Source organism: Thunnus maccoyii, chromosome 16 (assembly GCF_910596095.1).
Source record: "Thunnus maccoyii chromosome 16, fThuMac1.1, whole genome shotgun sequence".
NCBI classification, from domain to species: domain Eukaryota; kingdom Metazoa; phylum Chordata; class Actinopteri; order Scombriformes; family Scombridae; genus Thunnus; species Thunnus maccoyii.
In genome coordinates, this window is record NC_056548.1 from 15397019 (window position 1) to 15412312 (window position 15294).

Below are 15294 nucleotides of genomic sequence, written 5' to 3' on the forward strand. Positions count from 1 at the left end.
TTCATCCCCTCTCATCTTTAACATCTCGCAAAGCAGTCACACATGCATGCTATGGTTTATATCTACAGCCCATACGCTTCCCACTGGTGCTGTAATCACCTGTTGGATCTGCATAATTCTATCAACACATGAGTTGATACTTGTCACTTTTGGTTTTGTTTTGTTTTCAGGTTGCTTAAATCTTTACCACGGTCTCAAATAATTTGGTGCTATTTATCAGAACGTTCTCAGTCTTTTCACCTGAAGTTGCACTGAAAAAGGTTTCCAAACAATCATTCAAACAATCAACAAGCAATTCATTCATTCATTCATTCAATCTCTACACATATTCTCCTTTTATGGGCCATTAAACACATCAGCATGTCTAGTATGGGATCAGCTATCAAGGGTAAAGTTTTATGATAATTTGTGAACATGAATTTGTAATTTGTTTCCTCATATTAATAATTTCTACCCTTGAATTTTCAAACTTGTTCTCTCAAGCAAACTATTGCCTTCAAATTACTAATATGTCTTTTGTGACCTCAAATCTGAGTTAAAAAACATATTCTCTTACTCAAAATGCCTCCAAATCACTCCATTCAACATAGTTAGCACTGTTACCTCACATGAAGACATCTAAAGACTGCAGGTAATGAACTTGAGGTACTAAATTACAAATTTGTGCACACAAATTATCAATACATGCACATAAATGATCAAAAAATTGTACCTACTAAAGCTGGAATGTGTAGAATAGAGATTTGACAAATGTGGTGGGATGACAAGAATAAAAAAACTAGAAAAGAAACTAAACTAAGAAACTTTTAGAAACTAACATTCATAAAACATATATACAGAAGCAGGTGATGTATGGGGGGGCAGTAACGAAGCTGTTTGGAAATTTTGAATTCTGAAGTTCAGCCCGACACCCTTCGCAAATGTTATGCTTTGCTCTGGTCTCAAATCCCTCACTTTTCCTGTGTCAACAAATTGCTCATGCAATACAAATAAGATTTGTATTGAGATCATATGACTTTCTCAAAAATCAGACATTCTGATGTTTTTGGGCGTAATTTAACATTTCCACATTCCGAGATCTGTTTGTCATCTTTGTCATATTTGTTCTACTCAATCCACTGTAGCAATTACATCTTTCACACGCAGGAGAAATGCTCTGATGCACAGACAGTGGTACATTTTACATTTCTGGTGGCAGAAGTGCCAGCATGGCTTAGTTTAGAATATTTGGAATTATTAATGATATCTATCAGACTAGTAACGACTGTGACCCAAAGGAAAAAGATCTCACAGTACTGGCAATGCTGACTGAATGCCAAGAGATCTCTGGAAATGCAAAGAAGACATGAATCTTAAGATCACAACAACCACACAGAACAACACAATGTCTTGATGAGTGTGTGTGTGTGTGTGTGTGTGTGTGTGTGTGTGTGTGTGTGTGTGTGTGTGTGTGTCAGTGTGTGTTTGATTGTGTGCATCCATGCCAGCCTGATTATGAGCAGGCATGCTTGTGCACATATGATATTTCCATGTTTACGTCTTGGTGTGTGTGTGTGTGTGTGTATGTGTGTGTGTGTGTGTGTGTGTGGTTTAAAACCTGTGATGGCGTCCCTATGTGTTATCCTGTGTAACACAGTCTTGGTCCTCATTATCATTTCTCCCTGGGCCTGTTCTAGTGTTCAGAGCCCCACCAGAGGGGCCTTTGGCTCGGTGGGAGAGGTGTTGGAGGCGGCCTGGCCCTGCTGTGCTCCTTCCTTCCCCCTCCGCAGGGTGCCAGGCACAGCGTGTACCACTGGCAAGCCAAGCCTGACGATGAGGCTGCCTGCACAGCCAACGCCGTGTTTGAACAGGGCAGGGGGTTGCCACGTCATGCCGAACACACACATGCAGGAAGGCCTACTAGCACACACAAATACACACGCTCAAATCTCCATAAGGCTGACTCCTGGTGGGTTCGACACATGTTTGGAAGATGCTGCGGAGGTGAGAGTAAATGTGTGGATTCTAATTTAACGGAGGCTTTCTTGCAGTTTGTGCAGGTGAGAAACACCACAGACAGAGATTTTAAAAATCTGTGATTCTGTCTGAAGAATTGGATTGACATTGATAATACTGAGTACAAATAGGATGTCAGTTATAGCAGATCTGGAATCAAATAAAGGACACGCCATTTACTCTAAACATGTTATCTTTTATTTATACAATTAAGGATTAAATCCTTTAAAAAGTTTAAAATAAAAAGTGACTGCAGTTCAGTGTTTTACTATACAACTATGTCATCCTCGATGCAGTAATTCAGTCTCCTCCTCCCCCTGACTTCATCATTTCAGCATATTGCGTGTTCCACATTAAGTTTTGATTCAGTCATATGTTTTGCTCTCAGGTGTGCCTCTGAACCATGAAATATTAAACCTATGAATTCAAGGAGATGTCACATTCTGTGTTTCATTCAATATTTACACCTACACTACATTGTTGACTCTTTGAATTCTAATAGGTATGGATAAGAAGAAGTAGTGCAATCTTCATCTTGGCTTTACAACTTGTTTCCAGCATCTGCTTAGTTTAAAAGTCTCAACTTTTTCGCAGTTTCTTTCCGTCCGTTTTCTACGCAAAAAAAAATGAAAATCTGGTGAATGTTCAAATGTTAGAGAGCATTAGCAAAGAGCATTAGGAAGGCATCCTAAAAATGGAACTGTGTGAATATTGGCTTGAAATGTGTTAACACATGTGTGAGTGTGTGTCTATGTGTGAATGTGTTTATCTGACCTCCTCATTTTTGCCATCTCTAAGCGTCACGTCTCTTCTCAGAGCCTTCCGTGGGAGTCACTCCCACTCAGTCCCAAATAAAGTAAGGCCACTGATATCAGATACAGTATTGCAGTAGATGCATGCTTGTGAACACCAGCGCACACATACAGTACCAGTCAAAAGTTTGGACACACCTTCTCATTTACTTAAATAAGACCGTGTGTCCAAACTTTTGACTGTATATTGTATATGCGTGCAGTATATGCACACACACACAAGCACGACGAAGACACAAATCAATGTAGCCCTCACAAATCAGATTGAAACAACAGAAAAAGAACATTGTGTCTGTCTCGGTGCACCTCTGTGCTGCAAAAACATCAGCAGCCCTCCACTCTTAAACTCTGGCTCGCTCTCACAAGCAGTCAAGGGGGACGGGGAGTTCAGGAAGGGAAGAGATTGGGTTACCGTGACATAAATCTCTACGTCTCCTTCTCCCGTGTGTGCAGGAGGTGGGCAGCAGGGCGACGAGGCTCTTAGCACCAGTGTCTTTGGGAATGCCGGCATGCTCCCTGGAGGAGATAGAGGAGATAGGCCTGGCGCCTCCAGAGGAGTCTCTCGCCTTCTCTCCCTCTCCCTCTCTCTCTCACCCTCTTCTCTGCTTATCTCAGAGACACCACAATGGGGTTTTGTACAGTGGAGCAAAGCGAGGAGGCTTCAGGTGGCAGCGGAGTATGATATGCAGGAGGACAGAAGGCGAGAGAATCACTCCCTCTGTTCCACACAATGATACGGAACGATGCAGCACACCACACATCTCTAATGGATGAAGCACAGCTCCATGTTCGCCCAGCATATATTACATACACACCAGTCACAGGCAAGATACAGTGTTTGTTGAGTCCATGTTAAATGTTTAAATAAAACCATGAGTGATTCAGCTTTTAGTTTAAACTTGTGCTATTTTACGAGCAAGGTTTTTGTTTTTGGGGGCAGTTAATGGTGTCTGGCAGTCTTCAGCTGGACTTTGAAATGCTTCCAAATAACTTTTTGCCCACAATATCTGGTTCAGGCTGTGCACATCACTGGCTCCAGTGCAGTGCTATTACTTTTCAGATAAATGGCTGTTGTTATTGTTAGCTAAATGGTACAAAGGGATGGGATCAGCCGCAGGAGGGCCAGACCAGGTACCAGCTATGGGGAATTAGATCTGGCTCAGTAATGATCTGTCTAATAATCACCTTTGTTACAAATGGCCTGTTTGCTGCTGCTTGGAGGAGCACAGGAGATCAAAGTGGTGATGACACACACGCAGCATAATGACGGGCTGCTTGTCGGCAACAGGAGTGGGCTTGTGTCAATAACTGTCACATTAACACGAGGACTGAAGGCTGTCGCATTTCTGCAAAGAGTACATTTCTGCAAAGCTTACAACCTGCTCAAGAGAGTCCATTTAGCCCGCATGACGCAATACTGCAACCTTAACCTGAAAAATAAATATGTTCAATGTGGTTTCTACGAGACAATAAAAAGTTAAAGTGTCATTTATGTTTTGTGTCATAAAGGTCAAACGTTATCAATCTACAGAATACTGCCGGCCAATCACGCAGAACTCACCATAAATCTTATCTGCTGGAAGCCTCGCAACCTTGATGATTATAGAGGCCAAAGGCTGTGCCCTTTCATGTATTTTCTCAGAGCAGGTAAATTGGAGAGCCAGCAGCTGTAATAGGAAAAAGCCTTGGAGACACTTGAGTCCCCCTGACGAAGAGAATAGCAATTATTCTGGAAAATCAATTTTCAACCCAATCTCTCCCTTATCGACCAAGAAGCTCCTTGGAAGTAGAGAAGGTGACAGGAAAATTTATATCCCAGATTCTATTAGCGGATCTCTATTTGCTTCGTGCATTGCAGAGAGGCTCCTTGTTTTCGTCGACATTTTGACTACAGGCATAAACACTGGAGCCGAGCACAGTCAGCACTGTTCTGTTAGAATAGCCAGTGTATATGAAAATTGATTTTTTTTTTCTTACTTTCTAGAAGCTCATTCATTCCCATTGATTTAATGCTTGTACAAACTCAGTCCGCTATTGGAAATTCCATTTGTTGGATGGTTTAAGACATGACAATGGGCACTAGCTACTATTTATTGAAATAGACTCAGACATTCAATATGAGCCTTCCTCCATCCTCTCCTGAGTAGTTTGTATTACATGAAATCTAAGCTGCTGCACTTTGGGTGCTGCTGTTGCTTCTCCGTGTTTGTTTTGCATGTGTATGGGTGTGTACATGCACGCACTAACACGTGCACACAATGTCATACCTCTTCATGATTATTCCCACAGTCTTATCAGTGTTTATTTTCCTACTGCGAAAAGCCTATTGCTCCGGCATTCTTTGCATGTCATTCCCTGACCAAGATTTATCGTTGTGTTTATCCCATTAATACGTCAAGCCATTATGTAAACTGGCTACAGAATATTGCAGTGGCGCTTTTGACTGGCTCTCTATCACTTAGGTTTGTTTTATGCATCTTATACTCTTTTGTCTGTGTCCATTTGTCATGACTGTTGTTTTCCTTTAAAGACAGATTCGCTGCAGTGTTTCTGTCCTTCTTTCTTATTTTATTTGTGTATGTGCGTACCAGTTTATAACGTGTATGTGTGCATGTGCATATATAGTATGAATGTGTGTGTTGACATCACATAGACGTAAATCACAAGTGACAGTGCTCTGACACGGGCTAATAAAACTCCCTGATCTGGAAGCGCTAAAGGCACCTTCCGCATACACCACCCTGCAATGCAGTCCACTGGCAGTCTCTCTCTCTCTCTCACACACAAACACACACACACACACACAGACACACAGACACAGACTTCCCCCCAAGACTACTGTGGGGCCATTTTCATGATTAACCATAACTCCTCAAGAGGAAATTCATTATATGTTGTCTGTTACCCATATACGCACACTACCATACAACCAGCAAGGGGGAAAAAAGACAAAAACACACACATTACTGTCCTCCCCTCCATGTCTTAATATCCTGACGCAGCAATGAAAAAGGGGGGATTGGAGGATTTACAGTGCTGATTCTGAGAAGTAGCATTTGCTTTTGGTTACCAAGGACCTCTGCGGGATCAGCAGGCCCTGCTCCCCCCCCCTCTACCTCCACTTTGTCTCTCTCTCTGTCCCCTCCTCCCCTCTTCCATCCCTCAGTGAAGGATAAAAGTGTCCAGCAGTGTGTGTATGTGTGTGTGTGTCTTTGAGGGGGGGTATTTGGTGAGAGTACTGACTGTTGAAACAGATGCCGGTATGCATGTGCCACCTATGTCAACATGGCCGGTCTCCGGACCTGATGCTGCTCGTAGATAGGACCCTGCCCACAGAGCCACAGAGTCTAGACTCCAGATGTGTTCACACACACACTAGGACCAATGCCAGTCCAAAGCAATAATTCTAACAGTTGACAGCCGTTTACTTACACACAGTTAGGTATGGATAATAACCTTCCCTCTCCCAACTCTTGAAAGAGATATTACTTACAAAATTGCAGATTTTCTTGTTTATGACCAACAGAGGACGTCTTCACTCGTACAGTAAGTGGGAGTGGAGTGCAGAAACACTGTATCATGATGACATTTGGATGCAGTTAGGCGGTGAAATATCATCAGCCACCATGCTCACTTTCTGAACAAAGACACTGAGTCCATTTCCAGCATGTATTTCACAAACACACACAGGCACATTGATGCCAGGTAACGCTTTCGCTGGAGGAAACTTTATATGATTGTTTATAACTTTTGCTTCACATTTAAGTAGATATCAAATGTAATGTTTCATTGTATTGTATATTTAAATAACCCACTGCTTCTCTCAAGACTGCACTGAAATAAACAGAAACATATGCTGACTGCATATGCTCAACACCGCTTTATTTAGACTGTTCTATAGCGACACGACAACAAGAGTGTTTTTGTGAAAAAGACACATGGGTAAATTGCAACTGTTATACAAAACAAGACTCGGGAAGAGGAAAAGTAAAGAGTGAAAGTGTTCAGAGCACAGATGCACCCGCTCTCTTGCTATCTCCTGTGCTTGTGGGTATACTGCCGATCCAGCTATTCTTGTTGGTTTGTTAATTGTTTGTCACCCACCAGGTGCCATCTGTCTGTAGTCCCACAGTCCCCGAGCCATGTGGGCCGGCCTGCCTGGCGCCTGCCAACGTCACTGACCTGCAGCAACCGTCCACACCTCCGTCACACACCTCCTGATCCGTCTGGGATAAATAGCTTCTCCCTCAACTTCTGTGCCGCCATCACGGCTTCCCAATCTGTCCTGTGTTAGAAGGGGAAGAGGGAGGGGGGTGACAGGAAGACACGGGGAGGGAGGTAGAGAGACAAATGAGAGGAAGGAACGGATAGATGGATGGATGGATAGAGTGAGAATAAACAAGAGATAGAAATGGATGTCTGCAGAGATAAAAGCCTGAGATGTGCAGTTAAAGGCCTGTTTGTGCTTTCTGATCAGTCTGTTGTTGCAGAGCAGAGAGACTCAAACAGCGTACAGCCTGCTACAGTAACTCAGCGACAACTGTCACATTTGTGTCTACATATGTCTGCGTACTGTAGATGTTAAAGCGGCACTTTAATCGTGCTTTTAATGACTCTGCTCTGCAAAAAAAAAAATATGTTCTGATGCAACCCAAAATTAAAACAGCAACAATTACATCACCAGAAGTTAAGGTATTTTGGATTTGGCACAGCATCAATTGGACCTCAACACTTTAAGAGGCACTCCAACAGGCGAGGGAGGTCACCTTCACCTGGGCCTGATGTTGGGGCAGCTGTGTGTTGAAAAATGAGATCAGCTGCTTGCTCACCGGGATACGTGCGGCAGTCTGGAACTACCCAGGGCCTCGAGCACCAGCTAGCATACGGTGGCCCCTGTACAATAAAGACAGAGTGAACAGCCCCCTCTCTCCCAGCCTGTCTGCCTGCCTGCCATCCTGGGGCATGTTGGGTCACCTTGACGACTGGGCCCAGCGAGGGGAGCCGCACCCCACTTCGGGGCAAAGAAGGAGGCAGTATGGGTAATGAGGCGTTGCCATGCAAGTGGAACAGCTTTTGAATAACCCTATCTACACACACACACACACACGCACACACACAGTATTCTACTTGTGTTTACAGAAGGGACAACAGCTTGTTGGAGAAACCTCTCAGGAGTTCTTAGTCCAGGAAGGAGGAGATGCACGGGCACGATTGTGGAGGTCAGCAAGTCACGTGGTGAGGTGTTCATGCACAGATAACTTCGATAGAAATGCATGATTTATATCTGAAGCATGTGCAAAAAGGAAGATAGTACACTCCTGCAAGTGAGTTTCGCTGTTATCTAGCAACATTAAAAGAGACTGGTGCCTACTATTCTCATGCGATTCTCAAGTTTTCTCAGCACTTCTTGTATTCAACTCCTGCTCTTCAAGATGAAACAGTTGTAAGGGTTACAGGCTGAGCTATCCAAGACCAAAACCCTGTGGACATCAATATTTGGAGGAGCCAACACATCTAGCTGAGAAAATAGTGTATATCAGCCACCCATGAAATGTTCATTTGAAAAGATGAAGTAACAAAAAGATTTTTCCAGTCCAAGTACGCCTAGTAATAATGATTGCAAGAGATGGGGTTTAATCATTCTGCATCTTGGTCTCATAAAGACAGGGAAGGTACAGTATTCCCTCATGTTGACTCAACGTTAAACATTCTCTAATAGCCTCTGAAACTGTGCGGCATATGAAGCCACTGGAATCTTGGGACTGGTTGAGCGGGACCCAGTGGGAATTTTGGACAACCTCTTCTCACACAGACACACAATCAAAAGTAATGTACACTTATCACCAACACTGACATAATGACAATTAGTGGGCACAGAATGGAGAATGCTGTTATGGTTGACTTCAAGAAGGTTGAGAAACATAACTTTTTATCGGTCGCAAGAGAAAGAATGAGACAGAGAGGAACCTTCAACTGGTTCATGAAAAAAAAAGCAGCTCGAAACGAGAAAAATATCCCCTTAAGTGAAAAATGAAAAACTGAAGGTTTCTGACCACATAGAAATGCAAATGCTTGAGTTTGTTTTTCATTAGCTTGGCTTGTTTGAAAGGAATAAACCTCCACACAGGGTCTGCCTGGAATACGTGTCTTATGGTAACATAATCCAAAGTGGCTGCAGTACAGTACGTAGGCTTCACTCCAATATCTGAACACTCCATATGGGTCATCAAATGTGTTTTTTATTTATCCATGTTGTTCATGTAAGTAGTGAATGCATTAAACATGAAATTACTTGTGAACTTTAGTTCCTTATCTGTGGCAGAAAACCTAAAAAGGTTCCACTTCATTATTCAGCCATTCCTTCAGTTTGCAATTGGACACAGCCCTTTATAAATATAAAATTGCTCAAAATCTTGGAAACCACACTGAAATTCCGCAAACTCATGCACCATATCGGCATTAAGCTATAAAACCATATTGTAGAAAAATGGACCACAGAAAATGTTTTTTTCACAGTTTTCTGAAGATGATGTATGTTTCCAGGATGGATTGTTCTTTTTTTATTCCTGTTTTTTTTTGCTCCACGTCTGTCCTCTCTGAATACTAATAGCCCATCTCCTGCAAGCTTTGCTACAGATGCTGTCAAGTCTAGCCTGAAATGATTATAAGAGCCAGATCCCACTGGCCAGCTTTCCAGTAACACTCCTACATGGAGATGGAACCAGAGCTGGGGCTGAGGCAGAGACTGGGGATGGAGCTGGCGCTGGGCTGCCAGGGGACGTACGCCAACAGGCCCAAGAAATTAATACCAGCACTGGGGCCTCACCAAGGTCCAACATCCAGCTCCAGCTGGAGCAGAGGAGACGAAATGGATGACTGGCAATGATGTCACGAGACAAGGTGGCTCGAGGGTCCCTGCGCCACTGCTAGCAATGCCCTACCTGGAACTAAGAGCGAGAAATCAATGGTTCCGATTGATGTGCTCGGCCCAGAGATGGAAGCAAAACTTGAGAATCTGAGTGCCAACTTCAGAGAGATTTGAATCTCGGCACCGTAAAATATGTTTTAAAAAAAAAGAAATTTACATGAAATATAATCACGCCATCACGTGCTATTATCAATCTGTATTCTCTCCAGTTAATCAGACTTCATTCAAACTACAGAAAATGTTATTTTAAACATTATAAACTTACTGTGCAGAAGAACAACAAATCCTTTAACCACTCTAACGAAAGGGAGGAGAAGCATGACAATGATGAAGAGTTTAAGCTGAACCACAACTTCCAAACCAAACCACAGCTTCCTGACATTTGCTAGTCTCATCATATTAAGCTTAAGTTGCCAAACATTTGATTCCGTTTGACACAACATATTAATCACCCCCAACAGCCAATTACAATATTATGAGTTGTTGGACACAACTTGATGAGAAAATGACTTGATAAGACACAGATGACTGTGTTATTTACATTAGGTCATGTCACATATTTGTATTTGATGCATTTTTTTCCTGCGTCATCCAGTTTGAGGGCAGAACTGTTGTGCTAATACTGTAAAAACAATACAATCACATCAGAGTTACTTTCTGTCATTGCACATTTGCAAAGAGTTAAGTGTTACCGTCGTCTGTGTGTTTTGTAATGAGCTCTGGGGACGATCCAGGCAGTTTATAAGCTGAAATCTTGATCCTGTGTGTCTAATCACAGCAATGATGCTTTAAACATCAGGAAATCATTTACATTGCTACGGCTCATGGGGAGTTTGAAAGTATCTCATCGAAGTTATGACAACAGAAGACTACTCACACACACACTAGTCTAAACCCATGTCTGTATGATCTGACTCAAAATGTGGTTTCCTAATACTATAGAGCCTTGGGGGGAACTCAATACATTAATGGGTTTAGAGGAAAACTATTTCATTTCATTTCAGAGCTTCTGTAGAAAAAAAAACAGTCATTTCATTCATTTCATCTGTTGACTTCATCATTCAAAATAACGGCATGTATAACTGCCTTCTAATTAATTTTGTAATTCCTTGTTTTTTTGTTTTACTTGTATTTAATCAGTTCTAAAACATTTTTTCAATGTTAAAAAATTTAAGTGGAAAGAAACTGTCATGGCCCCGGCCGTGCCTCCAGTTATTTCCCTTGTGTTTCCATGTGTTTCCCTTTTCCCTTGTCTCCTGTTTTCTCCTGTCTGTCTGTGTGTGTGTGTGTCTGTGTGTGTGTGTGTGTGTGTGTGTGAATGCGGTGTGGGTGTGGCTTCCCTCCTTGGCACTCTCCGGCTCCCTCCTGATTGCGGCTCATTCACCTCACCTGCCCAGCCTGCACATCTGCCTTCCATCAACTCATCAGCTCAACAGTATATCTACTCCAGTTCTCCATCCACTCATCGCCAGATTGTTGTTTCAACAACAGTGGTAGTCTCTCGCTCTGGGCCGTTCTGCAATAGCATATTCAGAGTTATTCCTTGCGTTACCTGCACTTACCGTGTTTCCTTGTGCTCCTGGGATCACTACTCTCTGGTCCCTCTGCCTGCCTGCCTCGCCTGCTTGCTTGCTTACTAAACCCCCAAACTTATCCTCAGCCAGCTATGCTAACTCCCTCGTCCGCCTGTCCTGCCCAGCTCGACTCTGCTAACCATCATCTAGCTCAGTTCAGCTCTGCCATCCACCATCGCCTCTCTACCTTCTGCCTCGCCTGCCATCCTCATTCTCCTTTATTCCTACAATAAACCCCTTTTTATATTACTTAATTCCATTGTCTGTGTTTGGGTCCGCCTTTACTGATCGTAACAGAAACAATTAATCAGCTCGGTATTTGTTGTAATACTAATAAACCAAGACAGTTTTCTGTCAAAGAAATGAAGGCGAACATGTTTCACTAAAGAGGCTTGTTTCTTGTTCCCATAAATATGAGTTATGCCAAAGCTGGAAGGCATCCAATTTCGAGCCATGAGGCAACATATTTTGTGTGGGCTAGCTAATAATGTTTGCCCCCACTGCATCTATCTGTTCCTGCTCTGGAAAAGTCTTAATGAGTAGGTGGATTCATGTACATTAAAAGGGAAACATTCATTTTGTCATGGAAGAAAGGAGTCATGGTGTAAAGTAAAATACGACTGCAAAAGTGGGACGTTTAGCCAGCCTGGTTTACAGTGGGATAAAGACTGAATTTTGCTCACCAGCAGTTTTAATGGAAACAGACGCTGAACATTCAGCTGGGGAACAAATACACAAAACAGCAGAGCTTCTGTTTTCTTTTTCCACTCTACTTTGCTTTTTTTTTTTTTTTTTAAACTGCCTAACACTCCCTGATGGCGTATCGTCCTAAAACTGACCAGGCTTGAAATATGACAAGTTTAATACGTCCTACATCACCGTTGAGCACGATTGAGTTACTAGAGCAACAACTGGCCTGTCCCAGCCTGCAGCAGAGCCTGTGGAGCAGTGGTGTGAACATAACCCCTCGTCAAAAGGGTTCAAACCCTGGAGGAGACACAAGGTCTGACGGAGTGGGGAAAGCGTGAAACAAAAGAGTTGAGCCGCTCAAAGGAAGGAGGCTTCTCAGGTTTGTGCCGGACAGACGTCCAGGGCAGTGGCTCTGATGACAGGTAAGGAGGAGGAGGAGGGTTGGTTGGTTGGTACAGTTGCAGGGTGGGTGGGCCACCAGGGGAGGCAGAGAGAGAGAGAGAGAGAGAGAGAGAGAGAGAGAGGAAGGTGGGAAGGAGGGAAGGAGGGAGGGCAGGCCTACCAGCGCTGTCACCAGCCCTGACGTGTTTGGATGAGACCCATGGAACATGTGGGGGAATCAGCATGAGGCATCACACCTGGAGGAAAAGACAACTAAATCCAGCCCCCAGTACGGCGGGCCCCGGCTCCACCAAGTCTAGCCAGCATCTGGAATGGATATGTAGAGATGCAGCAGGCTTCACAGCCCCTTCACGGGTGCTTCTCACTCTACCTTTGTTCCAAAAAAAAAAAAAAAAGAAAAAAAATGCACAGTGAAAGGTTGCGGTAAAAATAAAACGAGTCTCACAGTGGATTTGTGTTTATAAATAAATGTTTTTTCTCAAAGTTTTTCTTCTTGCACCGTATCCCATCTGCTTGGCATAATGTTATTGTGCTGTTGATAAAATAATACACTTTCTCTTTATAATTGCTAGACTCCCTTCACCCCCAATATGCTTCCACTTGACTCTTCTTGGCTTTAGCAAGTGTACAGATGCCAACAGTTTTTGGTTACAGTAGCTTCAGTCTGGTTCACCATCTTTCAGCATGTATCACTTTGAAAAAGAACAATGCATCCACTCATAGTCAAAATACATTGTTGATAACTAAAGATATATTCTTTAAAGTTCTAAAGCAAAGGAGCATCTATCCCTCTCATGATGTCAAATTTGACACTAAGTGACCACTGATATCTGCTGAAGTTCCATAAAAGGTGACTTAAAAAGCGACTGCAACCCATCAGGACGCTACAGGAGGAGCATGATGCACCGCAGTGTGTGTACTCTCCCCGCATGTTTGTGTGTGTGTGTGTGTGTGTGTGTGTACGGGGTTTGTCAGGGGCCAACCAGCCGTGTTGTGACTGGAACAATCCCGGCCACAATGTTTGTTTACACAGAACCGCTCACTCACCCAAATAATCAGCCGCTGTGGGCCTTTCTAATCCCCACACAAAGTCAATGGAGCCAGGTTGAGCTGGCGACAGCCGCGATAAGATACTCAAACACAGCCTCTTGATCTGCGAGCCGCGGCCTCTCCTTCCCACACCCTCTGTCCCCTTTGTTTCCTCTATTGCAATTCCCAACGTGACACGGATTTGAAGTTCATGGGATGCATTCAGAAACAGACCCGCTAGGCTGTACGGATGAATTTTTTTTTTTTTTTGCCTCCCTCTACCTACCTAGCCGCTCATGTTTTTTTTTTTTTTGTGTGTGTGTGCGTTTTTTTTCCACATTGTTGCATTGTCTGCAGCACAACATACAAGTCAAAGCAAGCTGCCGTGGTCTGAAAAAAAAAAAAAAAAAAACACCCACTCTCTCGCAAAGGAATGCATATTTGAAATAGTGTATTGTTATGGTTTTGGCTAGGTTGGTACTCACTCGGCAAATCCTGGTGTGCGACCGTGATTCTCCGTGTGTGTGTGCGTGTGTGTGTGTGTGTCCACTGATAGAGGTATGTGGTAAAACATTCATTAACATTCCATTCATGACCTCAGTATTATGTCCACAGCGAAGGAGAGCATATATTTGCCTTTCACACCTCTTGCACGGGATGAGGGAAATGATAGAGCATTATGTGTGTCAGTGTGTATGTGTGTGTGAATGAGATAGAGAAACAGAACGAGGGAGAGCACAAGCAGTGGGGAGAGGGATAAAACACAGCTCACTGATACTACATAATCTATCTGGAACCATGTCTCAATATCACAATATTTCACACATTTACGTATCACAAATTTGGCAGTGGCAGCCTCCTCCTCAGATCAGTGGAGTTATTTCTGCCTTGTTTACTGGATGCTGCAGGACCGAGATACAGTTTGCAACGGCACAGATGGGAGAGGCTATAGCTTCGGTACCACAGTATCGCATGCAAAAATGTTTGGTATGTTTTAACACAGATAAAGCTGACATATTCCGAGGCGTTTCGCAGACAATACCCATGAAGGAATCTCCCATCTGGCAGTGCAGCCTCTCTGAAATCCTCTCTGTCATGCTCAATGAGAACTGGAGAGACAAAACATTCTCTGTCTGTATATCAGTCCTTATCAAGGCTGTACCTTGGGCCTCGCTGGATATCAACAAAACATCACCCCGCAGGCTAGGACTTCTCAAAAGAAAAAAGAAAAAAAAAAAAAAAAAAACCTGCACTTTATGTTATAGTTTGAATTATAAACATCTCTTCATGGTTTGATGCTATACAGAAACAGTTTGTGTATTCATCCTGAGGGTACAAGTAAGGGATTGGATAGCAGCATAGCGGACAAACTTCTTAGCTCTGGAACCACATGTACAATTTCCTGGTTAGGATCAAATCGATCAGCTTTACACTGTGTCCTCTTCCTTCCCACATCTCAGTGAAGAAGGATTACTTTTTTTTTTTTTTGAGGCCGGGTTAGCCGCTGCCTTTATGAGAGGAATGTCAATGAAGTCACTGCTGTACTGCTTCTCTCCACATGATGGTGCAGAGGACAAGCCTCCCCCTGGACAGCATGAAAGCTGACATTTAGCTTTAGGTTCTCAGATTTGCATGTCCACTGCACACAGATACACACACACACACACAGACTCAAACGCTGCTGCTTTAGAGGGGGGAAACAAATGGTTTCTGATCATTTTCAACTGTATCAACAAGAGATCTAAACAACGAAAAGGATTTAATATTTTTTTTTATGGTTGTAAAACACACAAATATACATGAAAAATTAATTTGCGAGTGTGAAAGTGACATGCACTGTATGTAAATGGATTTCACCAGAAGT

At 43.1% G+C, this 15294-nt stretch overlaps 1 protein-coding gene across 12 annotated transcripts in view; it reads right to left on the reverse strand.

Moving 5' to 3' along the window:
- The window catches only part of LOC121880518, a 177714-nt gene that overhangs the window by 71187 nt on the left and 91233 nt on the right, over positions 1-15294 (reverse strand). For 7 of the 12 annotated variants that reach the window (XR_006091559.1, XR_006091561.1, XR_006091560.1 and 4 more), the window contains exon 5: positions 6912-7092. The exons of 1 other annotated variant lie outside the window; for it this stretch is intronic. Coding sequence is in view for 2 of the 11 variants with exons in the window: in XM_042387796.1 (XP_042243730.1) it covers positions 6990-7092; positions 12562-12609 (151 nt within the window). In the remaining 9 variants the exon portion in view is untranslated. Of the gene's footprint in view, positions 1-6911; positions 7093-12561; positions 13007-15294 lie in introns of those variants that run through there. 4 more of the 12 variants (XR_006091556.1, XM_042387790.1, XM_042387795.1 and 1 more) reach the window with 2 other exon arrangements.